Source organism: Podarcis gaigeae (genome assembly GCF_964106915.1).
Source record: "Podarcis gaigeae genome assembly, chromosome: 1".
Taxonomy (NCBI): Eukaryota; Metazoa; Chordata; class Lepidosauria; order Squamata; family Lacertidae; genus Podarcis; species Podarcis gaigeae.
Genome location: NC_139678.1, coordinates 65341107 through 65368723, shown reverse-complemented (window position 1 = coordinate 65368723; position 27617 = coordinate 65341107). Strand labels below are relative to the sequence as shown.

At 40.0% G+C, this 27617-nt stretch overlaps 2 protein-coding genes across 9 annotated transcripts in view; one reads left to right on the top strand and one right to left on the bottom strand.

Annotated features, from left to right (window-relative positions):
* Nucleotides 1-9340, top strand: part of CCDC73 (coiled-coil domain containing 73) — a 60973-nt gene extending 51633 nt beyond the window's left edge. For all 7 annotated transcript variants that reach the window (XM_083724788.1, XM_083724787.1, XM_083724786.1 and 4 more), the window contains 4 exons: nucleotides 598-802; nucleotides 3009-4463; nucleotides 6233-6366; nucleotides 8547-9340. In XM_083724788.1, the coding sequence (XP_083580914.1) occupies nucleotides 598-802; nucleotides 3009-4463; nucleotides 6233-6366; nucleotides 8547-8795 (2043 nt within the window). In that variant the 3' untranslated portion in view covers nucleotides 8796-9340. The remainder of the gene's footprint in view (nucleotides 1-597; nucleotides 803-3008; nucleotides 4464-6232; nucleotides 6367-8546) is intronic.
* Nucleotides 9047-27172, bottom strand: EIF3M (eukaryotic translation initiation factor 3 subunit M). Of its 2 annotated transcripts, none has more exons than XM_083725508.1 (11): nucleotides 26828-27172; nucleotides 25596-25728; nucleotides 24602-24740; nucleotides 22622-22745; nucleotides 22093-22187; nucleotides 19295-19378; nucleotides 17234-17333; nucleotides 15150-15231; nucleotides 10565-10708; nucleotides 9774-9834; nucleotides 9047-9330 (listed from the first exon to the last, which is right to left on the bottom strand). In XM_083725508.1, exons 1-11 carry the CDS (start codon nucleotides 27155-27157, stop codon nucleotides 9210-9212), a joined length of 1413 nt encoding a protein of 470 aa, XP_083581634.1. In that variant the 5' UTR covers nucleotides 27158-27172; the 3' UTR covers nucleotides 9047-9209. The 2 variants fall into 2 exon arrangements, with proteins under 2 accessions (XP_083581634.1, XP_083581635.1); XM_083725509.1 differs by having other exon boundaries at nucleotides 26896-27051.
* Nucleotides 27173-27617: the final 445 nt, after the last annotated feature.

The window sequence follows — 27617 nt, the reverse complement described above, 5'->3', positions numbered from 1 at the left end:
AGAAAAGGAAATTGATCCCACAGGGATGCAGGGATGGCACCCAACTTGGATTAAAAGAGGATTAGAAAAATTCATGGAGGCTATGTTCTACCTCTGAATACTAGGCGCTGGGAATCATAGGTGGGCAGAGTGCTGCTGGGCTCATATCCTGTTTGCAGGCTTCTCACAGACATCTGGTTGAGCACGGTGAGAACAGGATGATGGACTGGATGGGCCATTGGCCATTGATTCAACAGGCTTATCTTATGTTCTTTTATGGAGGGGTACCAACCGTTGTTGAAGAGGGGAACAAATTTCATAGAGGTGTAAATGTCTGTGAAATACAGTGGTACCTTGGGTTACAGACGCTTCAGGTTACAGACTCTGCTAACCCAGAAATAGTACCTCGGGTTAAGAACTTTGCTTCAGGATGAGAACAGAAATTGTGCAGCAGCATCGGGAGGCCCCATTAGCTAAAGTGGTACCTCAGGGTAAGAACAGTTTCAGGTTAAGAGCAGACCTCCAGAACAAATTAAGTTCTTAACCCAAGGTACCACTGTACCCATTTTCCCATTTCAGCTCAATAATAATAGAAACGTGCTCTTTTTTAAATTGCAGGTTGCCGAGACAGGTTATGAAAATCAAATGCATACAAGCCAAACAGGGAATAAATATACAGAAAAATCAAAAGAAGTTTCTAATAATCTTGAACAAAGAGACATTGGATTAAAAACTACTCGGTCTTTGAATCTGGATGAAATAAAAGCAAAACAAAGCAATACTGATATAAACACAGGGGAAGAGGAATCAATTAGTGTTGAAGGTACGTATGTGTGTGTATGTGTAATTATATAAAAAAACAAAAAAACAATCCAGAAGATGTTGATCTATACTAAGTGTGCTGAAGAAAAACTAAAATAAAATAATTATTTTTTAGCTATGGTAACTAAAGTACATAGGCTAAAATGTATTATCAGTATCTCACATTACTGAAATACATATTCATTGCCAAATGCTCATATTAAAATTGCAGCCTAATACAGTGGTGCCCCGCAAGACGAACGCCTCGCAAGACGAAAAACCCGCTAGACGAAAGGGTTTTCCGTTTTGGAGGCGCTTCGCAAAACGAATTTCCTTATGGGGTTGCTTCGCAAGACGAAAAAAATCTTGCACTCCCCCCGCGGGTTTTTTCTGCTTTTTTCGCCCTTTTCTTAAGCCGCTAAGCTGATAAACTGATAAGCCGCTTAACAGCTGATCGCTGGAAGCCGCTTGACAGCTGTAGCGCTAATCCGCTAAGCTGTCAATGGGCTTGCTTCGTAAGACGAAAAATCGCGGAACGAATTCTTTTCGTCTAGCGAGGCACCACTGTACCCTCACCCTGATAGCCACGAGAGCATTAGCACCCCCACACCATCCAACAAATAATTGTGGGTGGGGAATAGGATGTCTGCACTGCTTTGCTTACTTCAGCAGGACAGAACAAAGCCAGGCTGATAAAACTATGAGATGCCAAGTAAGGGCAATGAGATTATGGATTTCAAGGGTATGGAATGAGTGAAAAGCAGGGCTAGGAATGCATCTTTCAGTAAAACAAACAGGGCTGCTTGTGTTCTAGACAAAGTTCTGGGCCTTAGTGATAAATTTAAAACTGACCACTTCTGAGTGGCATCCATCTGAGAGTTCTTAAAGAACTGAAATATGTAATTGTTTTTCTTCTAATAAAAGATGTAACTTGCCACTAAAATCACCTTCCATATATCCGATGACTAGTACGTAATCAATGTGACACCAGCTTCTAAAAAGAGATGAAGAGGGGATCCAGGCAATTACAGGCTGGTTATTTTAACATCTGTTCCAGGATAACTGGTGGAACGATTATTAAAGATTGAATTATCAAGAATATAGAAGAACAAATCTTGCTGAAGCTGAACAGGAATAGCTTTTGCAAGGATCACTCACTACAGGGATCAAACCTGTAACCTTGGTGTTTTCAGCACCACGCTCTAACCAACTGATCTATCTTTTAGATTTCTTTCAGAGTGAAAACAAGCAGTCTTTACTGATATTTTCAAAAAGCTTTTGATAAGCTCCCTCACCAAAGAATCCTGAATAAACTTAGCAGTCATAGAATTAGAGGTGAGGTCCCTTTGCAGATCAGTAACTGGTTAAGGAATAGGAATTAGGAGTAAATGAACAGTTCTCCCAATGGAGTCTTCCTGGGATCAGTATTGGGGCTTTTGCTGTTTAAGTTTTTCATAAATGAGAAAGAGTTACGGGTGAGCACTGAAGTAACCAAATTTGTTCATGGTATCAAATAGTTCAATGTGGTCAAAAAGGGATGGCAAGGAGCTGCAAAAGGATGTCTCAGACTGGGTTAATGGGCAGTAAAATAGCAAATGTCATTCAATGTAAGCGTGAAATGATGTACATTATGGGGGGAAAATCCTAATATTTACATATATATTAATGGGGTCTGAATTTGAAGCAACTGACCAGGAATGAGACCTTGTGGTCCTAGTGGACTGACGAAGATGTCAACCCAGTGTGTGGCTGCTTTGAAAAATGGATTGAAAATATAAGTGCCAATATCATAATGCCTTTATTCGAACCTATGGTGCAGCCACACTTGGAATACGGGTTACTTCAGCACAAAAAGGATATTGCAGAGCTGGAAGAAATACAAAAAGGACAACCAAGATGATAAAGGAGTTGGAGTAACTCTTCTAATGGGGTCTTTTTTAATTTAGAAATTGAAGTTCTAACACTAGAACTCTGAGCCATCCAATAAAGCTGAACGTTGGAAGATTTGGGACAGATAAAAGATAGTACTTCTTCACAAAGTGCATAGTTAGGACTTGGCTCCCACAATATGTAGTAATAGCCACCAACTTGGATGGCTTTAAAAGAGGATTAGACAAACTCATGAAGGAACTAACTATGATTATAGTGTCAATACATCCCTTATATGAACTATATTTGAAAGCATTCATCCTTCCAGTTTTCATCATTAAAATCTTTACACCCAACAGATTTGGATTGTCTTGAGAATATTATGAATGAAGACAATGCGGTTTGCCATTTCAATAAAAATCGAAAGGAGGCTTCTCCAAGCAAAGTTATCTGCACAGCTCATTTCATTACTCCAGAACTAACCTGTGGGTCAGGAGTTGCTGGGTGTGGAGGAACAGCAGCCGCAGGAAAAGAAGACGGAAAGGAATTTGATAAAATACAGACAAGGATAGAAGTAAACTCCTCAAACAGTTGCTATTCATTGGTGGAAGAACCCAAGATGCTCTTAGAAAGCACTGCAGCTTTGGATTGTTCTACTCCAGATACTGATCATTGTACTAAACTCAATGAGCATCTAGAGAGAAATGTAAGGGATAAATTTATTTTTGAGATAAATGAAAATATTAACAGTGCACCCCATGAGGGAGCTTCTTCCACAAATAAGGCACTCGCTGAAGAACCCAAAGTTCAGGATATTGCTACTAGTGAGGAAATTACAAATAGCCTCTTGAAGACTGAAATTAGTTCCATCTTGTCACAAAAGGTGGAGAATAATTACACAAACCTGCACAATGTGTGCTTTGATAGATATGATGACACTTGTAAAGAAACACCAAGTCAGAGCTCCAGTTCAACAATTTCCAATATTCTGTTATGTAAAGAGATTAATACTAATCCTGAAGAAATACATAGTGATAATGCATGCGAAAACAATAAATGCTGTGAACAAAGTAGTACTTGCAGCACACGAGAGAAAATTCCACCTTCACCTGCTTCCACAAATGACAATTTAGGTGTAAATACTCTGATTACCACTGAAGGGAACATGAATCATCTGCCTCTAATTATCAATTTTAATTTAAATGCTGAAAACTCATCTAAATCTATAAATGAAATACCAAGCAGACAATCTGATAAAGATGATTCCATACTGACAGAAGTCACAGAAGAGACACCTGAAAGTACAAACGAGTCTTTGTCTCTTCACTCTGAAAATGTATGTGAATCTCAGATTGAAGATTTGAAAGTTAATAAATTTGCAGAAGATGAACAAAAGGAATTGCATACATCCAAAACTACATGTGAACAATCCTTTGTGGTTTGTGAGAAACGAGGCATACAAATAAAAGAAAGGGAAGAGCCATCAAGTAGTCCGGACACAAGGGAAATGGTTGTGAAAGGAAGTGCAGAAGAATCATGTTCCTTATCCATAAAGACAAGAGAAGGTTTAGTAAACAGAAGTGGATGGCCACCCTTTGACTCCGCAACTATGGATAAAAAAGCAGAAAAAACTTCAGCAGACTCAAATGTACCAAGGGTATGTGAAGGTGAAATTCAAACAGTTTGCAATTCAACTTCCAAAAAGGTTCCATCTTTGAAAGAAAAGCTACTTTTGCAAGAAGTTAAAAAACAAAGTTCATGGGAAGTAGAGCAGACTATGAATATGAATGCTGCCGTAAGAGAAGATACATTAGGTAAGACATTAAGTGTTTTGTTTTGTTTGGCTTATTATAGTTCTATGCCACTTTTCATTTGAATGAATCCCAAAGCAGCTTACAAAAAATAGTAGTAACAACATCACAAATAAAGAATAAATTGTGTAGAATAAGTAACAAATAATCAGTGAAGGTTACAATCTATAAAACACTGTTAACTAAACTAAAAAATAAGCTAAACATCAAAATTAAAGCAAAAGTTGCATTATATGATTAATATAGCATTTATAATCTATAAAACAAAATAAACTTCGACAAAATAGCTCAAAAATAAGCTGAGCACTGTTATGTTCATACACATACTCTCTGCACCCCCTTTACTCAGAATCTTTCACTCTATTCAGCTCATTAAAATGCACATACACATAAAGCCCATGGTAGCAACTCTCTTCTGAAGGACTCTGGCTGGAAGTGGGGCAGCACAGATGAAACTATCCACTTGCTGATGGCAAACAGTCACTCTCCCCCGACAGTTCTTCCTCTCGAAGCAGCTCCCTTATGAAGGCTCCTAGGGCTGAATGGTAGGGCTCCAGCTGTTTTTGGACTACAGTTCTTGTCATCCCTGACCACTGGTCCTGCTAGCTTGGGATGATGGGAGTTGTAGACCAACAGTAGCTGGAGTCCCTAGTTTGGGAAACGCTGATTTAGAAGAGTAAAAAGGCTGAGAGTATGGGCCCCTTTACAGGTGTAGGGCTTGGTGCAATTCTACCATACACACCCTTATACATCTAGCTATGTACCGTTGCTAGATTTGAAGGTGTAAACATCAATTTTGATTGGCTACCGACCTTTTTGGGACATTTGGATAGCATATCAATTTGTATGTGTAAATTAAAATGGATGCAGTGGTGGTCATTGTATGGTTAATGCAAGCTGATCTGGTTCTCTTCTTTATAAATTTGCAATGAAAGACCCAAATCAAACAACCACCAAAAGTAAACATAAACTTAGAATATATTTGGCTCTTCAACAGCCTGCTATGAAAGACGGGAAGCTGCATGTCCCAATTTTACAGATGCCAGGCCTCTGTTTGAAGTGATGCCCAGTCCATGTCCAGTTTAAAGTTAAAGAATGCTTATAAGCGAGCGCAGGGGGCCTGAAACAGCCCATCAACAGTCAGCACTTGGAGAGTAGATTGAGCAGACACACACATCCACATTATCTGTTCATAATGAAATGTACATCTTCTTGTGAGATGTACTGTGTTTCTTTACCTGCCCCAAATCTGAGATCACACACAACTAAAAACAAGCATAACCTAGTAACAATAACCCTTACAAGCCACACACATATACAGACACCTTGACATGCCTTCTCCTTTCTTTATCTCTTCTCCATGTTTGTTATTTTGAGTAAGGAGAAGGAATCTAAATAAGGCTAGGGAGGTCTCCTGTAGGCTTCCAGAGCTCCATCCATGAGTTGAGCAGAAGAGTTCTGTGGGTGTTTTCCCATGTGTAGTCTGAGTCCTACCCATTCTGTTTTTGTTAATGGGTTCTTTAAGCAAAAAGGCAGTAAACCATGCTTTTGCACAAGTAGCTTTTTGATTTCTAAAATGGTTTGATATTCCTTTTCCAAAAAAAGAGAATATTACAAATTAATTACGTATAATGTTGTGTCAAAACCTATTTTCTGTACTTTAATGTAATGGTGTGTTTTTTATGGATCAGAGATAAAATGGGGTTTAGCACTATATAATTAGTACCTAGAGAATAAGAGGCAGTTGTTACCATTTCCTCTTTGTCAATCAGTTTCTACCCACAGTAATGGAATTGCTGACACTTTGAATACCGGAAGTATCAATCCAGGCCCCAAGAGAAATCCCAGTGAAGAATGGAATGCAATAGTAAAGACTTTTTATGATCCCTCTTTTCCCACAGAACACGTAAGTCAATTAAAAATATTGCAGAGCAGACCTTGGTGAGCTAATTCCAGAGATATGTGTAGAACTGTATGCATCTGGATGCTTTAAGACCTTCTTGATCTCCAAAATAATATCAAGAGGGCAAATGTGGCAACATTTTTCACAATTAAAGTTGATGGAAAACAGCAGGAAAAAGTCACAGCATATAAATCAACTGGATCTTAGCCAGTCTGCTTGAATTGAAGACTATGTCTTAACAATAACTTACCAAGCAAAAAGTCAAGCATATTATATTACTTTTGTTTACTTTTCAGCCATTGTTTCAGATACCAAGAATCTGCAAGACTGAAGGCAGTACAATGTACTTCGTAACATTTGCTTTAAAAACTTTGTTTGGAACACATGCATTCAATATTTTATTTTTGTAGTTTGTAGTTTCCTGTCACCCAATCTAAATCTGTTCTTAGACATGAAAGTATACCTAACATTTTATTTAGTTCCTCAATCTCAGGGGTCACAAACTTTTTTGGTCCTCTGTCCCACAGACCTTGTGGGGGGCTGGACTATATTTTGGAAAAAACAAAAACAAAACAACAACTAATTCCTATGCCCCACAAATAACCCAGAGATGCATTTTAAATAAAAGGGCATATTCTACTGATGTAAAAACACGCTGATTCCCGGACCATTTGCGAGCCAGATTTAGAAGGCGACTGGGCCAGATCCGCCCCCCGGGCCTTAGTTTGCCTACCCATGCTCAATCTCTTATGTACTAACAATACTAAACACAACGTGTTCAAATTAGTACTTGACATTTAACAAAGTGGATCTTCACTTTTAGAAACTACAATGTATTTACTATTTTAAACCCCAGACTACACTGAAAGAAAACAAAAACAAATGTACATATAGGTTGATCCTGAAAGTTAAAGTAAGTCATATTAGAGCACTGTACCTCATGCATACCGTATTTTTGCCAAATTGCCTTTTTTTGCCTTCTAGATTTGCGCCACGGTATGCATGAGGAGTGCTCCACCCTATTAAAAGAGGCTTTTTGTAGTGCTGTCTGGGGCTTATTGAGAAGATCTCTCTTTTCCTGTCCTCCTGAGATCAATCTTTGGTTAGGGTCTCAAGCAATCAATTTGACTCATTCTTCCTTTTTTCATAAGACACCTGGAACATTCAGTACTTCAACAATAGGCTTAACTACTAGACTATTCCCAGTTCCTTTAGACCCATCCCTGGGGCAAGTTGTAAGCCCTCCTCAAACTGAGTTTGTGGCTCTGAAATTCTTCTACTTGGAAAAAAATCTGAGTGGGAGAAGAACATCTGATTCCTCCCCCCACCCCGCTTGTTCCTATTCCCTAAAGCCATCCTAGCTACCTTACTTGTCTTACATTGTTAGTAATCACGACTGATAGTGGTGGCAGGGGCAGAACATGGGAGGCCATGACCCCAGGTACAGAATCTTGGGAAGTGTGAACCAGGCACCCCCCCCCCCGCATGCGAGCGCCTGTCAACAGTGGGGACTGGATGAGCATGGAGGGCTCCCTCTATGAATTCACCCAGCCCCTGCAGGACACGCAAGTACCCTCTGTGCTCTGTCTTCACCTGGGCACCAGCAAGGGTGGGGCAGGGTGTGAAAGGTGCTCTTCACCCTCCATGCACCGCCCCCCCCCCAGTAATATTTATTTGAAAAATTTTAAATTAGAAATTGGCTGGAAGTTTATAGAAACTTATTTTACAAAACAATCTTCGTGTACATGTGGGAAAGGATAGGAATTGTGCTTCCTTTTAAAGTGCAATCAATGCCCATTTGTAAATCATATCTGCAATCTGATAGAGAGGGAAGTTTCCCAGCACTTACTTGTTGTTTTGGCACCAAAAAATGTTCTGTAGTTCCAGGCTTTTAAGATACATTTTTAATCTTCTTTGCCTGCTTTTGTAATATGATGGCATTTTATTTTGTGTTTACATTTCAAAAAAAAATTGATTCTTTAAAAATGCACTGGGAATATGATTGAAGGGCAGTACAAAAATACCCACAGATGCCAATTCATTATATCTCCAATACGTAAACAGCAGAAATCAGTGCATAAACACCCAATGTATATGTCATATAATGTCTAGAAGAGTGTCTAGTGGAGTGTTGATCAGCCATGAGAAAACGAAATCTTTAATGTCTTATGTGTGGATTTTAGGTCACAACAGAGTGCCCATTAGGACAACAGAAGACTTCTCAACCACTCTCAGAAGTCAGTGCACCTATTTTAAAGCAGAGCTCACAGAACACTGAAGAAAAAGACTGGAAATCACAAAATGTCTTCATAAAAACACGAATTGACAATATTGAAAGGTTTCTGCATTTAAAAAGTTTTGGCCACCCAAGAAAGAGAAAGCATGAGGAAGATACAGAAAAAACATTAACAGCAGATAAAGCAGAAGCATAATGTAATTGTTTTGATAAAGTCTTTGACTGGACATATATGAGCAAATGTCATGTATTAAGAAAACTGCTTTCATTTCTGCAGGTTTGTCTACCTTAGTTTTTTAAAAAGAATACTTTAGAATAGCTATTTCATTTGAAAGTTACCAATTAAAGGTCAGAAAATACCACATTTATAAAAATGATATGACTATCCTACTTCTTTATGCCAGAATATAAGATCTTATGATTATAAAACAGAACAGAGGAACAGGATTCATTCTGGTTTAAAGTTTATTGCTTTATCAGCCTGTAGTTCAAGTTATTTTATGTATTTCAGCCAATTAGATATTTTCAATAAAAAGTTCACAAAATTAAGTTGAATGGTTTAATATAGCTGAGTTTCCATCCAATACAAACTAAATATTACATCAAATAATCAGGTATCCGACAAGCTAAGGAGACTGTTTTTCACTTGATTCAAATTTAGTTTCCAGAAGTTAAGTGTATCATACAGCTGTTGCCACTGCTGTTTTCCAAAGGTTCGATGTGTGCTGTGACTAAAACAAATGTAAAAGGAATTGCATCAAAGTTCTGCTTTCAAAAAAAGCACCATATTTTCGGTACATATGTATTCAGAAAAAAGTAAAACATGAGATAAGATGTGAAAACAAAACTGTTTTACCCTCTATAACAAGGCTTTATAGACCAGCTAGTCTGGTATTCTGCGGCCTTCATCAGTACTTAAAAACCTCAGACAAATCTCATTAGTATTCTTACCACTGTTTGGCCATTAAATGAAATGTGCTGGAAAATAGGACTCTTTCATTAAATAAGCTAATCACATTCAGTCTGTGCTTTAATAAAATTATGATAAATAGCAACTATTTAACTACAGGCAACTGACAGGAATATCTTGCGTCTAGTAAAAATATTAAACAGATGTTTAAATGCTATAATTAGCACTGCACTAAGTTGCTTCACAAAAAGATTTAAGACTCACCTGACCACTACTTTTCTCTGTGTTTGATCAATTTTGCAATGCACCATCTTTGTCTTTACAGCTGCAAAGAATAAATAAATTATGATGAATTTCTTTTAACATGTGTTGAAACCCTGACTGATAAGAGCTTCAGTAATCCCCTGGAACTGAAGTGAATGCAGGGATGTCCTTTCAACGGGTGTTCAATTTGTGTCATTATACCATGGCATGCAGAAAAAAGGGCTACGGGGAAGTATTTCAGAAAGCCTTGCATAGTGCTTTATATGTAAGAGAGTACAATGTGCACTTTCTACAAGAAGGTTCTCACTGGAAATCACATGCAATTTAACAAAGAGCAACAATTAAAAGGTGGATTTCTAATATATCACCAAACAGTACAAGAAACACTGCACAGCCAACTATTGCATTCAAATTGTGGTTACAACAATAAAGCAATCCTGTTTGCTATCCGTGCCAGGGTGGAATACGCTCCCCTTCCCCTTGTCAACTCCATGCTGGCATACCTGAAGAACCCAAAAATTGGGTCTGGATAATCTACAAGGGACCCTACCCCAAAATGACCCAATTCAGGACTTTACACTGGCTACTGGATTATAGCATGGGCACCGTTTGGGTCTTCACTGCAGTGAAGCAATTTCCACACCAGTGATGATGCACTTTACCAAAAGAAGCAAAAAGGTGACTTTGACTTCCTAACTGCCTGCTTCAAATCATTAACTGTTGTACAGGTTTTCAGTACCAGTAAAGTTCTTATCAGCCTGCACATAGTATGATCATATAACCTCTCTTACCATCAATAACAAATGCTTCAACATCATCAGCTCCAACCTGAAGTTCCTGCTGCATAGTGTCAAATGATATTTCCTTGTTTTCCACAGCCATTCCCATAAAGGTGAGCAGTCGCATTTTTGCCATGTTCTGTTCATGCAATAAACCTGCATTAGAGATCACACTACAGTGTAAGTTTTTGCTAGGAAATTGTTGATCCATGTCAGGCAGTTAGTTACTTTTTGGGAGAACTGCATTGCAAAATTCACAGTATAAAAACTGAAGGATTACAGTATTATGTTTGGATCTTTAATTTATTCCAAGAGGTGTGGATAAGGTCAGTTTGCATTAAGAACGGAATGCAGGAGGTGAAGATAGAGAATGTGTTTGTTTCTTCTTGCAGAATAGTAGGCCTATTTGTTCAGGATTGAGGGTCATCCTCCTTTGTCACCTGGTGCTGGCTTCTGTTCTGTGCTCAGCAGTGGCAGAGTGCTAGATATGAAGTAATATTTGGAAAACCAAAATGCTTCCAAGAAATCTTAACCATTGTATGAAAAACAGTTGGTGCTTCTGTGACTGGCTGCTTTTAAGCAACTACATTTTTTCTTTGCACACTCATCTAACAGATGTTGCACCAATGTCAGGACAGAGTTAGTAGGTGTGATCCTACCGCCCCTTTCATCTATGCAGCATGGAAGAGATACTAAGTACCTAACATACTACTTGCACCCCCCCTACACACCTCAGTTAACAATCCCCTTCTATAGTACAAGTGAGACATACTGAGGCAGACCTGCCATCTCCACCGCAAGAGGTTCACTTTCCAAGTGTCAACTCTTACGGTCCTTAATTCTTAGGGTAGTTACAGAGCTGATTTCAAAATACGTTGTAAGTTTATGGAAGATATATTCAGTTTCTTGTTGATATTACTCATTCCATATTATGACCAATTTGTATTTTATGCATTTACATGGGAGGAACAGGATGTCATCTTGTTGAATTCTACAAATGCTATTGATTGTGAAGTTCTTGGGATACAAAAGTGTGATGTTACAGCAGTTCTCCCCATCTCCTGAGGTGGATGGGAATTCTAGTCCTAAAACATCTGGAGGGCACCAGGTTGGGGAAGGATATAATACAATATGCAGCAATACATGAAATGGCAAACAAAAAATAAGTTGGTGTAAATTTACTTTGTTATTTGTTTTTTACAAAATAGTTGAATAACATTTCTGTAAAATAGTCTCTTTAAAGTTTCAGACATTGGAAAAGAAGTATGGATGAGATAACCTGAACACTCAACAAATATTTATGTTTGGAATTAATAACACTGTTAGACTAATAGAAGCGCAGGGAAGCACATTACTACCAGACATAATGTTGTGTTAATTAGCAGTAATTATGATGAAGGCTATTTATCTGGCACCAATTCAACAAAAATGTGATCATCATAACTCAAGCGAATAGGGAGCTTCAGAAACTATAGCTAACTGGTTTTAATGGAAATCTACAAGCACAAAAAATCAATTAGTGCTCATAAACTCTAATTAACAAATGCAAATGAGATGTTAATTACCCTGCTAAAGTAAAAAGGTTGCCCATACTACCAGATTTAAATGTGAACATGTTAGGGCGATTCACAGTTGACACATGATAATACAACTGTTGGCCTAACTTGTCAGCATTAATAAAACAACACATTGTAACAAACTGATGCCACCTGTGAGAGCTTTTGCTGAATAGATGATTTAGATCGGCAAGCCTTGTTATTAATTTTGAAGAAAAATAAAATCAGCAGGGGGATAAAATAAGGGAAAACATTAATTTGTAAAAAATAGAAAATATTTTTAAAAGCATACTAGCATTTAGAGTATTACTTCCAATACCATAAAAGTTTTTTTAAAAACCCCACCAATTTGGGCTGGCTTAATCGGTTGGCCCAAAAAGAATTAGATGTGTTCAGTGCTATTCTCCATATCTGAATGCATTTCAAATACATAAAAAATACATTATTTTCACACACAGACAATGGATGACCAAGTCATACTCAAGAGTAGATCCACTGAAATCAAAGAACCTAAGTTACTTAAATCCATTTATTTCAATGGGTTTACTAGAAGTATAACTAATAGTAGATTAGTTGGTTCAATCCATTGCACAAGAATTTGTTATGTTTATACTACACCCAAATGAAACAAGTTGCCTATGAATGCACTTGATTGGCACAATCTAATCTATGGTAACATCCTAGGAGAGGCTCCATTACTCATATTTTTTTTAAAAAAATACCTGATATTTAATGAGCACTATAGTCACATGCATGCTTTTATAATATTCAAGCAGTGACTATATCAGCTACCAAAAGTTGAAAAGCTTTCTTTGTTTTCACTAAGAAAAATAATATATTTCTCTTTCTAAAATTTCTATCTTAAATTGAGGAATGTTCACCTTTGTTTTCAGGATTCTACCTAGTCCTAAAAAGATTTGTATGCTTTAAAGCCTATTACCCTTTTCTTTTCAAATAAAATTAACCTCCATTCTGGTCACTATTTTTTTAAACCCCAATTTTATGGAAACATTTATTCATTACCAGTATATCTAAACCTTAATGTCATAATATAAAAGCTTGCATCATTGAACAATTTTTGCATTGTCACTGACCCTTGTCCTAAAATGCTGCAATACAGAAAAAGTAATTTTCATGCATGCAATAGCTTATGAACCAGTGCTCCTTTGAAACAGTCAATTACACATCAATGGGGGAGTGTCAAAGTGTTAATTACTACTCCTTTCTTTCCACAGTGTGTAAATAAAGAGGCTGCTGACATTAACATTCCATCACAAAGCTTCATCCTATGAAACATATTAACCGGGACAGAATGTGGTTTGCAAGGTTTAATGCATCTGCAAAAAGATTAAGCTTGCATAAGAACACTTGCAAGTACTCAATCTGATTGTACTTCAGCCTTGTTAGAGGGAGATGTGGTTGAATCACATAATGATCCTACAACAAGGGGGTTTGGTTGCTCCTCAAACAGCACCTCGCCCATGCAGTAGCCTGCATGTTTCTCTGCTGCACATCCGTTGCCAGCTTTGTGTAAATGGGGCTGCACCCACAAGGCTTGGTAGGTCATTTATGCAGCACTCTGGCACTATGTTGGGTTTCCCCCTCAACACTCATGCAGCACTGTTGATAACTGCTGCTTGCTCAGTGCACAGGGGGAGTATGTGACCAACTGAAGAAAAGCAAGAAGACAAGATGGAGGCTATCTTCACTCCAACAACAGGGCTCTTAATCATTTAGACAATAAACACTGGGAAATCTACTCTCTCTACCTCTCATCTATGAATAACGTAGTGGATATAACTTGGGAGTGATGCCAGAATTCTCAAACTGGCTATTTTCAGTTTAGAAATGCAGATTCAATAATAATACAGTGGGACCTCTGGTTGCGAACGGGATCCATTCCGGAGCCCCGTATGTAACATGAGCAGAACGCAACCCGCATCTGCGTGGGTTGTGATTTGCCGCTTCTGCGCATGACGTCATTTTGCGAGCGGCGAAACCCGGAAGTAACCCTTTCTGGTACTTTCGGGTCACTACGGGATGCAACCTGAAAACGCGCGACCTGAAGCAAACGTAACATGAGGTATGAGTGTACCTGCTCCCACAGGATTTACTGTTCCTGTGTCTTTCCAAGAGGATGCTTGAAAACCACAGTTCAAACACAAAAGACAGCAAAAGAAAAGCATTCAATTCAGAATGAACAGTCGCCAAACTAAACTGTATTCTGATACATTTTTTGATATTATGTAACTAAAATCACACACAAATGGAAAGAAAGCACTATTGTGGTAGAACATAAGCACCCTGGGAACAACTCTCCTGCAGATCAGTAAAGCGCCTGAGTGCCTTGGAGTGTGGGATCCATTCCAAATGGTGAAGGCAGGAGTGGACAAAATCTCAAACAGGACTGGAGATCCCAAGAAGAAACTTTAAATGCTGAGGCCAGGGGTGGCAAACCACAAGTTCAGGAGCCTGATCTGATCCCTGCTCCATGCAGGCAATTTTCCTGGCTCCTTTAGACCCCATACATTTTGGAGCTAGCAGGCACTGGGGGAACAGGACTGGAGTGGGTGAAGCCCAGTGCTCTGATGGGGATGCAAATTGCCCCCTCCCTGGTCATGAGACCAACCATTTGGTAAGCGGATAGCACATAGCTGTCAACCTTCCCCCTTTTTGCAGGAAATTCCCTTATTCCAGCACTGTTTCCCGCTGCTATCCTGGATTGTTAGATATCCCGTAGAGTGTCCCTGGGACAGGTGAGGCTGCTGATCCCTTATTTTCAAATCTGAAAGTTGACAGCTATGGGATAGCAGCCATTACTCCCCCCTCCTCAGCTAATCTGTATGCAGCCACCATATGGCTGGTAAGGGGTAACTGTGCCCACAAGGCAAAAAAGGGTACTCATCCTGGAACTAGACACAGTCAGCAGAGCAAGTGGCCAGTCACAGCACTTCCTTCTGAGTAGCTGAGCTACATTTATATCACAGCCATATGTGTTGGGTACACCAAATGTGCATTAAAAAAGAAAGAAAAAAACTTACCAAGAGAATCAATGAAGTCCTTGTTGTTCTGATAGAACCGGACATAGGATGCTAACTTGGCACTAACAAAAATTGTCAAAAGCTACAAAGAAAGAAATTGTCTATTGTGAGAACACGACAAGATATGAACAGGTCTAATTTAACAGATGTCTCCCGAACATTTCATTTAGAGAACAGAACAGAAAATACCGGTTGAATTCAAGCTGCCATGGTGTACAGAAGGGGTAGGACACTTGTGACCCTCCAGATGTTGTTGGACTCCAATTCTCATCAACTCCATTGGAATGCCCAATACTCAAGGATGACAGAAGATAAAGTCCAACTGCATCTGAAGGGCCACAGATTGCCCGTCACGAGGTTAGGGATGATTGTAAAGGAGCCGTGGCAAACTGAACTCACTTCCCACTCCCCATCTTTCTCCTCCTCTGCAAAGATCAGAATGAGCGTGAATGCTTCTACTTTCCCTTTTGACTAAACCAGTTTCCTGCTACGTACAAATTATTGTAAACCAATATTTTTTTTTAAGGGGGGGGGATACTTTCCAAAAGCAGACCATAATTAACAGCCCAGTTTATTTTAAGTCTAGTTAGCTAAAACCAATTAGGATCAAATCTTGGTTTGATTTCTTTTAACTAACTAGAGTTAAATGGGAAACTTAAGATGGTCATGAGCCACTTGTCCTCAACATCTTATTCAAAAATATGTTTCTATTGCATGAGACTGTTGGATGCTGGGGTAACTGGTGAAGTAAAAGTTAAATTGGTGTCAAACTGAAAGCATTTAATGCAATGGAGACTGGGCAGGGTGTTTACCCGCCCCCCTGTACCAAGAGGAAATTATAGCAAAATACTCCACCAGTCCGTGGTGAAGCTAATCAGCCCCCTTCCAAGCTCCTCCCAGGCAAAACCTTTCACTTTCTTTTTCACGCTCCACTGACGCATGAAGACTGGTTGCACTTTTAAACATTCAAAAACAGAATTAAAAATATGCATATGAAGACAGAACCAGGTTAGAGAAAGAACTCAATATTTGATGTCAACTATGTCACACCCACCCCACCCTCCCCCCAAGATACACTGGTCTCACTTTTCTATTTACTAATACAAATTCATATTTCCTGTGCTTATGCTTCTGTAGGGACTAATGCTGAAGAAAGAAGTACCAGCAAACTTGTGGTATCCCTTAGATACCGCATTTTTCGCTCCATAAGACGCACCGACCATAAGACGCACCTAGTTCTAGAGGAGAAGAACAAGGAAAAAAATGTTCTCTCCCTCTCTGCGGAGCGCCTCTCCAGCAAAGCGGGAGGAGAAATGGAAGGGGCTCCGTTTCTCCTGCCGCTTTGCTGAAGGGGTGCTGAGCAGAGAGGGAAAGCTGTGCAGTGGCTCTCCAGCAAAGCCAAGCCAAGCCAGCAAGAGGGATCCTGGCTTCTTGCTCTCCTGGCTTCAGGGATAGCATCCCAAAGCCTCCTGAACACAGCAGGAACACTCCTGCTGCGCTAAGGAGGCTTCGGAAGGCAGCCTGCATTCGCTCCATAAGACACCAACACATTTCCCCTTACTTTTTAGTAGGGGAAAAGTGTGTCGTACAGAGCGAAAAATACGGTATGTAAAAATACAACAAAAATCTGTACGGGGCGGTATTGACAAAGGTGAAAATCCCCAAACACATTAAGACACTGAACCGGGGGAGGGGGCCCTATCAATTGGGTGGGAAGAAGGAAATGCCTAAGTGCCTACTGGTGAAATTAAAGAATTTAATACAATTGGGATTGAGTTAATGTTAACTACAATTTGTTAATCTGAGCATGGCAAGCTGTGATCAAACACAAGAAAAATCAAAATATTCTAAGCTACTCCTTCCAGAAGCTAGGGGTGAGGGGAGGATAACTAGTTAGCTCAAGGCTTATTTCCTAATGGTTCACATCACGCTAAACCAAGGGTTAGCATGACATGCAAACCTAGACACTATAAACAATGCAAAATAACTTATGTGTGATTAAATCCCACTAAAATGGTCAAGCAATTTTATCTCACATGCAGCATGCCAAGTGTTAATATTTAAGTTTAGAAATTAATACTTACATCATGAATAAGTTCTCCTTCCAAAAATTTGACTGGTTTTAAGGTGAGAAGGTGATCAAAGAGAAAGGTATTAGGATCCTTTAATGCACGGACAATACACCTATTTAGGAAAGTAAAGTGTAAGGAAGAAAAAATGCATTTCTAGTTAATTTAATAGCTTTTTAAAAACCATTCTGCAAAAACAACCTCCAAATCAAAGTGTATTCCAAAAACACTTGAACAGTATTTACAAATACAACATAAATACATATAAACACATTGGGTTAAGAGATAACAAACAAAAGCAGCATAAAAACTAATCAAAGTTGAGTGTTCTCTTTAAGAAGCCGGGGGGGGGGGGGAGAGGGATTTGCCTAACACTGAAAATGTTATGGGATGTAAGGGGAAAGAAGTGGTGTGCATCTGTAACACCTATATATAAAAGCAAGCCTGCCCAATTGTCTTCTCCTTCCATGACACAATTAAATATGCATCTATATTTAGGGATGCCTACCAAACTTTTAGGTCTAAGTTTGCAGGAACATTTACTGAAAACAAAAGGCTATTCAGAACAAAATCTTTTCTCTGTGCTATCATTGTCCCCAAAAGGTGGGGAGCTAGCTGTGTGGCTGGCAATGAACCAGCCCCAGACAACAGTTACGTATATTTTATTGTAGTTGGCTTTCTGCTTCACAGATCAAGTAGACTTACAGTAAAGTATTAACTGCTTTTCATGCAAAATGGAGGGAACTGGAAACCAACAAAAAAATTGCAGATTGATCTCCTTTCTATACCAAATATTAGTTCCTCCTGTACCTGCTCAGAGACACTTTCCTCCTGCCTGTTACACTTGCATCAACTGCAATTTAACCCTTCCCCCCACTACTTTCCACCATAATAACATATGACACACTGCTGCTACTACCTGGAAGAACTACCAAAGCTGGTATTTCTCCCTACTGCCCTTAATAAACCTTTCCAAACTGCTCCATTCATAACAAACCCAAACCAACGGCAGCTACAAGAGGAGTCCAAAGTAGAGTATGTTTTCTTTAATATTATGGAACATCTCCCTGTTTGAAGAAATCTATTCAGTGTATAACTTAAACAAACAAACAAACAAACATAACCCTAACAGTAGAATAGTTTTTTTTTGGGGGGGGGGGAAGCACCCTTAAAAACACATCTACATGGTTTGCACTTTTCTCTGAGGTCCCAATAAGCAGCAGAGCCAAGTGCCCTAACTATGCATCACTGCAAGGGCAGATGAACTACAGAATGATATTGGAAAGGCATTTTACACAGTCTCAGATAACGTTTAAAAATGTTGATGATGCATTCAACTGGTATTTTCTACAAACACTAAGATCCAGGCAGAAGTCAAAGAATTGCCGTTTCATACACACAGATTCTGTGTCTGGGCAGAAATTGTAAAGGAATTGGACAGGAAATGCACAACTGTCTTAGACTTAGACTTCAACTGAACTTTTCTTCTACTCTAGACATGGTGGTTATTCTTATACCAACAGGTCTTGGCCATCGCTAAAATACAAACAACAACAACAAAACCACTTCGTAAAAGTAAGAGGGTGACATTTAGGCATTCTGATGTGGGAGATATTTTGTACAGTCGTATCTTGGATCTCGAATGCCTTGCAACTTGAATGTTTTGGCTCCTGAATGCTGCAAACCCGGAAGAGAGTGTTCCAGTTTGCGAACGTTTTTTGGAAGCCAAACACCCAATGCAGTTTCCGCTTGAGCTGCACCCTGGTTGTCAAATGTTTTTGGATGTTGAACAGACTTCCAGAACGGATTCCATTTGACAACCAAGGTACGACTGTATTCAGTTAAGAATCCCTGCACATCCCACACATTACCGGTTGTGCTCTCACCATCATCAAAACGTTTTAGCAAAACCCCTTGCCATTCATCTACAAATCTGAAGTGGCAAGCAAAGTATTTGGAGAGTGGGGAGAGGAATAAGAATTTAGCATGTTTGGGCTGCATTTCTTGTTACTGAAACTTTCACTGACCATTAACACATGAAACAATCCTAAATGTAGTTTGTAATGTTTATATTACCTGTGAGCATCAACTCTGGCTTGAGAAGCATTGTCCTCTGTGTAACTTCCCAGCAGCTCTACCATTACCTTTGCTGCATTATCACTGTGGGCAAGAAACAGTACTTCCTTTTAAAATCATTTCAAAATGTACAAACTTAGCATAAGGGGAGAACTGATGGATCAGAACAAAGACCTAACTAAACCAGCATCCTGTGCTCACAACCAGATGAACATGGGAAGGAACCGAGTGTGATAGCTCTCTGCCACTCACACTTCAACAACAGGCATTCAAAGGTATATATAATCTCCGGTTCTCAAGTAGTTCGTAGCTTATGAACTTGCCTCAATCCCTGTCCAAGTCATGATTATAACAGGCGACAACTGTTTTGCGTGGGGGTTTGCTTTCCTGAACCCCACACATGTCAGTAGAGCACGTGCAAGCCCACTCCACCCCCAACCCACCCCCTTTTACAGCCACTTCTGGGGTCGGTGTGATGGTTGCACATCAGTTGGATGCGTCTAAGATGGTTGTTGCTTGTACTACATGCAGTAGTTAAAGGTAAAGGGACTCCTGACCATTAGGTCCAGTTGTGACCAACTCTGGGGTTGCGGCGCTCATCTCGCTTTATTGGCCGAGGGAGCTGGTGTACAGCTTCCGGGTCATGTGGCCAGCATGACTAAGCCGCTTCTGGCGAACCAGAGCAGCGCATGGAAATGCTGTTTACCTTCCCGCTGGAGTGGTACCTATTTATCTACTTGCACTCTGATGTGCTTTCAAACTGCTAGGTTAGCAGGAGCAGGGACCGAGCAACGGGAGCTCACCCCGTTGCAGGGATTTGAACCGTCAACCTTCTGATTGGCAAGTCCTAGGCTCTGCGGTTTAACCCACAGCGCCACCCGCGTCCCGTACATGCAGTAGTTATGTTAGAGCAATTTCCATTGCTTAATTATACACTGTGTGAGTAAGTGCTTCTTATTGTTTCTCCTGAATGTTCCAACATTCAGATTCATTGGATGACCCCAAAATTCTAGCTGTATGAGAAAGGGAGTATCAAAGGAGATGGTCAGATAGTTAAAGGCACTGTGAAGCTATGATTCAAATGAAAAGTGCACTTGAAAGGATGTAGGAGTTTTGACTGTCAATGGTACCAAAGTGGTAAAACAGCTCCATAGTCATTCAGTCTCAGGGGTCTCTCTCTCTCTTTTTTTTAAATAGAACTTTACAGTATATTTTATACTTTTAAACTGATAAATTACCTGCCAGTTACATAATTTTCTCTCTTAGGTGGAAACATCTTTACACGACTTACTAGAACACATCTGGATACAATCATTAAAAAGCAAAGTAATGCTGAAAATTGTATGAAAATCAAGGAGCAGATATTATCAGGAGTGGGGAGGGCTTCACTCTTCTGTTACTGAAATCTCTATTCTCAATTACTACACTTATAAAGTACAATTTCTTACTTCCACTATCTTGCTCCTGAGAATGAATGTAATTGAAACGACACAATATTGATGAAGGGCAGGCTATAAATCTCTTGGATAAAAGGATAATAAAAGTCAAAGAAAAAAATGTTACTTTCAAAATTAGAGCATCTCATAATATGGGAACAGTGCATTCATAAAATGGTGGGCTTGTTTTGCTTTTAATTGGCTTTTGAAAAAGGACAATAACATTAGGTTATAAAAGCACAGCTTTCATACAAAAATCAGCTTTATTCCAACTATATTGTGCTATTACCACTACTTCAACATTGAGGGTTTTCTTAAGACTAATCCCAATGTCAAGCGCCATATTTCTGCATTTAGCACCAGTGATTCTCAAGACCCAAATAGAACAGCTTAGAAAAACAACATAATTTCATATTATCATAATAAAAGACACATCTATTCTTTAATCAAAACAAAGGCATATCTCCATTTTTCTTAAAGCCCCGAAGTCTATTTTCTTTACTAGCACAGTTTTTTAACAGGCCTAGTGAGACCTTTGCTATTTTAAGATTTTGTACTGACAGCTAATCACTATCACCATCAAGTTTGACCTGGAAAAAAGTCTTATCAAGCAGTTCTGTAAAACTTCACTATAAAAAGAACAGAAGTAGGCTGGGGTGAGTTCTTGTGTTTTCTTTTCTTTTTTTAGTTTGCACTCAGAAGGGAAAAACCATCCACATTACGTTTCCAGTAAAGACTCCAGAAACATCAGACTCTGATAACTGATTAATTGTGTGTGTCAATAAGATAGTATATACCTGTCTCACTTTTTGAACTCGGTCTATATGGAGAAACTAGAGATCAGTTTCTTCTGTCTAAGATAATCCATCATTTTGGGAGTGTTGCACTTGAGCAATCATTAATACTCACCTGTCCTCCACCACTTTAGCAATCATTTCAAGCAAACCCAACAGAGGAGAGAGACCTCTACCCCAAGAACACTTACCTATCTTCCCCAATGTTCAGGTAGAGAGAAAAATCAATCTCCTTTTCACCCCACTTCCACCCCATGAAACAAACATGGACGTGGAGGAGGAGTGTTTTAAAAATTACTCCTTTCTCCTCTATGATGGCTCAACAGTTTACAGTCTAGCATTTAATACCAAAATAAAAATATTATTAAACATAAATTGTCATATGCAATCTAAGAATTAATATTTGTACCAATCAAATGAGAACAAGCAGCCCTTTATATTAAACACACAATTGAACTTGTCATACAAATTTAAAAATAATAATTGAAATGGTAAATATTTCAGTGATCTTCCCCTGCCTCAATGAATTGTGCCAAAACTGTTTGGCACAGTACGTAGTCTCAGTTACCTCTTTTTGCAATCCACGAGAACATCATAGAGCAGCCGAAGAAGAGTGTGCTTTTTCTCCGTGGTAAGATTCCAATCTGAAATCCATTTTCGAACCTATAAAAGATTTGACACAGAAGGCAATGACTTTTACTACTGAGAGAAGTTATTTCAAGTTCAATTTTTGAAAATGCAAATATTTTAAAACTCAGAAGAATGTGAAATTATGAAACTCTATTCTGTGCCTTGCTCAGGAGCAGCAATCATTAATGGAAATTTCCCATCCATGCTTTACTTTTCCCTTAAGAGAATGGATACCCTCTGTCTTGGGACGCTGGAGTACAAGGCAGCACTCCAGACAGGCTTGCATAAAGCAAAACAACAACGTTTGTTATTTTTACAATCACAATTTGGGATTCCCTTAATCAAGAAGGGGATCTTGATTATGCATCTTATTATGTAATTCTTATGATGTATTTTGGTTTGTTGCAAATCTTATTAATTTTTTAAGGGATTCTTTGTTAATATGCAAATACTATTCAACTGCTTACCTGCTCCAGTTCAGTTGGAATGTACCGTATAGCTCCACAGCTGGAGGCTACTTTAAGGAGGCTGCAGTAGACTGTATACCTTGAAGGGGTATTCTTCTCCATGCCATGAAAGAGATTACTCAGTCTAAGGAATAATGACAAGTCAATTAATTTCCAACATTTGTAACGTATTAATGGACACACACTGCACATCTAACGTACACAGAAATAAATACAAGCATTAAAAATGTTTAAAGTCATCACTTCTGCCACTATTAAGTTCAACCAAGTTTCACTCAGGCTTTTAACAGTCTCATTGTTATATTGTGTGAGCCAAAAAGGACTTCTGTATATGCCAGTGTTTCTCAAACTTGGTTCCCCAGCTGTTGTTGGACTGCAAATCCCATCATTCCTAGCTAGCAGGACCAGAGGTTAGGGATGATGGGAGTTTTAGTTCAACAATAGATGGGGAACCAAGTTTGAGAAACACTGGTATATGCAATGGAGCCCTGCTGAATTCCTCCTGATTTTGCTGTCCTGTGGCAGCCCTATTCCCACCCCTACCCGTATGCTACAACACAAATTATACACCACTGCTCAGAAGCCGACGGGGCAGTAGAGGGAAAAGTCAGGAAAGCCCCACTGAGCAACTGGAACCCTGCTTGATTTTCTATGTAATTCATTGAGATATTTTATTATTCACGTTTAACTAATACATGCAGAAATATGAAAGTTGCATTATCAGATTCTAAATCATTGCCAATACTTGCCTTCAACAAGGACATTTGCCTGATCACCAGCAAACAACAGCGGTTTTTAACAGGCAAGTTAGAATTCCCTTGGGCTGGATAATGACAATAGGTCAGGCATGCCTAATTATCCATAGGATTTCTGAAGCTGTGTGCATTTTTGCAAAGGATCACAAGGGATAAATTGTGGCTTATGTTTGCCTAAGCAGCAGAAGAAAAAGGTTTTGCCTTAAGTAGGCAAAGGGGTTGTGTTCACCGCTGCATTGAGCAATGATAGCAGGAAGAGCTGTAGAGCAGTTAGTAGGAATAAGAATCTCAAAGAGTAATTTTGTTTTACTCAAACAGGGCTGGGACGACAATATGGCATGGAGAGGTCAGCATGGATGGAAGAGTTCTCAAGCTTGAGAGTATGTTGCTAACATCTAGGAAACATGAGGAGTTGGGCTGAAAGGGAAGCTGTTCTGCTTAACCGAAGCATTGGAAGGAGAGGGATTTAAAACTAGACATATCCATTGTAGCATATATCCACATTTGCCTAACATTCCCTTTTAAAATGTGTCATACCTGTATTTGGCAGCGCGTGGTGCAAAAAAACTGGTGGCTTTCAGAGCTCCTATTTAAGTGTTGCTTTTAATAAATTTGCTTAATCTGCTATGTAAATAAAATACTGAATAAAATCTATGTGTCTAACAAGTGTTTAATTGCTTAGGTCCCACCTCTCTCCTCTTTTTCAGCAGTACAAAATTATTCCTACGCATGCTTACTCAGAGGTGAGCTGCACAAATTCAGTAAGACTTTATTCCATTCCAAGTTAATGCACATGGGACTGCAGCCAAAATCTCTTTAACAGTATGTATGTTTTGTACCAGTGTACAATCTGCAGTGCATCTGCAACCAGATAAACTTGTACTTTTTCTTGTTTAAGAATGCAAAGCGTGATGGCAAGTGGCTGCCCTGAATGATAGAGGCACCCTATTTCTTTGAATCCCACTGTTCCCAGACCACTGCTTCTAGTGCATCTAACTCAAAGCATTATTGTGGTGAGATCAGATTTAACTGTCCAGGGGTCCTTTACCTTTACCTTACAACTGATTGGAAGACACTAATGATTGGCTATCAAGCCCAGACATAATTTATTGACCCACTCAAAGATACTCTTAATACATTCTGCCAAAAATCCTGCTTCTCATGGAATAAAAAATAATTGTGGTACAAGATGTATTTATTCCATTCAATCACCTAAGTCACTTACAGCTGCAGTCTGAGAGATGGTCGTTCACCTTCCCGAAATTTGACCAATTTCTCACACAGGCTTTCAATCAAAGCTTCTTGTTTGTCAGGTTCCAGAATAAGAAGCAGAGATACTACACTGTTCATCACACTTTCAACATCTATATTGAAAAACAAAAACATATTTATGTAATGAAAAATGTGACACTGAATTGTTCTTTGGTAAGACTGTCTCAGCTTTACATGGTTAATACAGCATACAGAAAACCCTTTCTAGACTAATGGACCAATTATTATTTTTTTGCAAACACCAACAGTAACTGTGGCATGTTTACTTGACTTCCAATTTATTTATTTATTGAATTTCTATATCACCCTTCATGCAAGCATCACAGGGCAGCTTAAAGTATAAAGACACAAAAATACATAACAAAAACTGAAACACACACTCCCAGTTTAAAAGGCCATAGATACATCCATACAACTCTTTTGTTTTTGTCTGAAGGAGGTTGAAATGAAGTATAAAAAATTACAATGACTACTTTGATAACTGGCATTAGACAAAAATCTGTTACACCCCTGTCCTCTGCACAGCTGTGGAAATCAGGACCCCATTGTTAATTATACAATGTATGAATAATTAATTAATTATACATTGTGTGAAGAAGCACTTGATTTTTTTCTGTTTGAAATTGACTGCTAAACAAATTCATTGGGAAATGTCAGGTTCTACCCAATTACTCCACACTATTCATAACAGTATGTTTATCATGTTCCACTTCAGTGTTCTTATTTTTCTAAATAAAAGCCTCACTCTAGCCTTTAACTTAGATTTATCATCAGGTAACTGACAGGTAGGCAGCTGCGCCCACTTGTAAAACTTGGCCCCTTGTATACAATTATGCCCTTTAGGAGAACATCTCACTTTTCTAGAAGGCAGATAATTTAAAAGAAACTAGATCACAACCCAAGGTCAGATGCTTATCAATAGCTTCCTAAATTATGCAAACACCAACCTTTATCATCATCCCTCAGGCACACATCACATGCTTCAATGATCTGAGCCAAGTCAATATGAAGTCCACCTTCAGAATTTTCTTCTGATATCTCAGCTCCCTTAGATTTCAGGTAAGCCCTTAGTTCTGCAGCCTTTTGAAAGGAAAAAAGCATCTATAAAAATAACATCTTTTAATCATATTCCTCCTAGTAACGTCATAAACATACAATTATGATCATCCTGTTTACTCTTTGTGACTCTACGCCGATGCTGTGTTAAATAGCTTAACTCCAAAGCTCCCACTACTTGATCTCATTCCTCCTAGTCATGTAATAAATATACATTAAAGAATATGTCTCTATTCTTCCTGAAAAAGAACCACTGACACATACAAGGCAGGGGAAGTAGTAGTAAAGGAATATGATCAGATCAGCCTCCAAACAAAGCCCTTCATGGGGCTCTCTATATTATACAGCAGGGGTCAGCAAGCTTTATCTTGTCTGGGCCAGATAGGTCCCATGGAGATCCCACTGCGGGCCGGATCGTGCATGTGATTTTTGGCATCTGTGCGTGCACAGACGCAATTTCCGGTGCCGTGGAAGCGAGTCCCTGAGCCGTGTGCGAGCGGGCAACTCAGTTCAGGGGTGGCTCGTGGGCCGGTCAAACAACCTCCGTGGGTTGCTTCCGGACCATGGGCCTTAGGTTGCTGACCCGTTATATACAGCTGTCAACTTTTCCCTTTTCTTGCGAGGAATCCTATTCGGAATAAGGGAATTTCCCTTTAAAAAAGGAGAAAGTTGACAGCTATGGTTATTCAGCCTGTAACTTCTCATTCGATACATGTTGACAGGCAGAAATATTCATTTCCCATCGTGCTCTTAAGCACAATCCCTGGGCGGTTAAGCGCCACTAGAGACAGCGGGGCTGATCCAGCGAGAAAGGCGCCCGGGCAACCAACCTCGCAGGAAGGGCGTTTGCTAGCGAGGCCACAGCGGCGGCGGGGGGGGGGAGGGGCGAGCAGGTGCAGAAAGGATCCGAGTCTAAAGGCCGGACGAGGCCCCAGCTGGGCCTACGAAGCTGCTAGGAAGCAAAACTCCGCCAGCCTCGGCTTCCTTCACGGCAGAGGCTGGGAGCACTTCGCTTCTAAGCGGCGCTTCGTAGGGCGCGCGTGCAACCCGTGTATACGTGTGAATGAGGTTCCACGAGTGATTCCCCCCGTCCTCCGCCCTCCCTAGCGGTGGCCTCCGGCACCTGAGGAGACAACAGCTGCCCTTCTGCATTCCGGGAGGGGCAGCGACGGAGCCACTCCCCATTCTTACCTGGTCTTCCTCGGTTATATCGATAAAAGCCGGGACGCTCATGGCTACAGACGGCCTCTCTCGCTGCCCCGAGCACGCTCCCCGGCCGGAAAGGAAAGCGACCACGCCCAGTCACGCCGCTTCCGCTTCCGGGGCACAGATGACCCCGTCCTGCTCCCGGAACGGCAGTTGCCGAGCGCGCACGCGCACTCCCTTCAGTTGAGGCTGCAGCTAAACTCGCCTTAACTGGAAGCGTGCCCGCCCCCAGGTGCGCATGCGCCATTCGTGTCCCTCTCCTCGGATTGCAAGAAGGCAGCAGTTGTCCCGATTGCGATTCTTTGTGAATCGAAGGCTGGATGACGCGTCTTTCGCACCTGCTAAAGAGCGCCGTAATCTCGAGTTGTGTGCGTGCAGTCCGTGCAAGATGAGAGCTTTTCGGAACTCAGGGTAGCAGCAGCTATTCAGAACCCTAAAGTTTTCTCTGTGCGTGGTGCAAATGTATTTGGGTTTTTTAAAGAACAGTCACTGCCCTCCCGTGTACATGATAGACCCGATTCTTAAAGCGAAACAGGGAAAAGGCAAATCGAGACGTTCACGGCTCACTCTTAAATGTTAGCATCGGTGAGGATAAGGTAAAACCCCTTTGCCAGTTCGCTAGGCAGCCCTGGAGTGGAAGAATGCAGGAACCTCCAACACGTCATCAGAGACCACAAGGATGAATGGATCAGGAAGGTTTTTGTGGT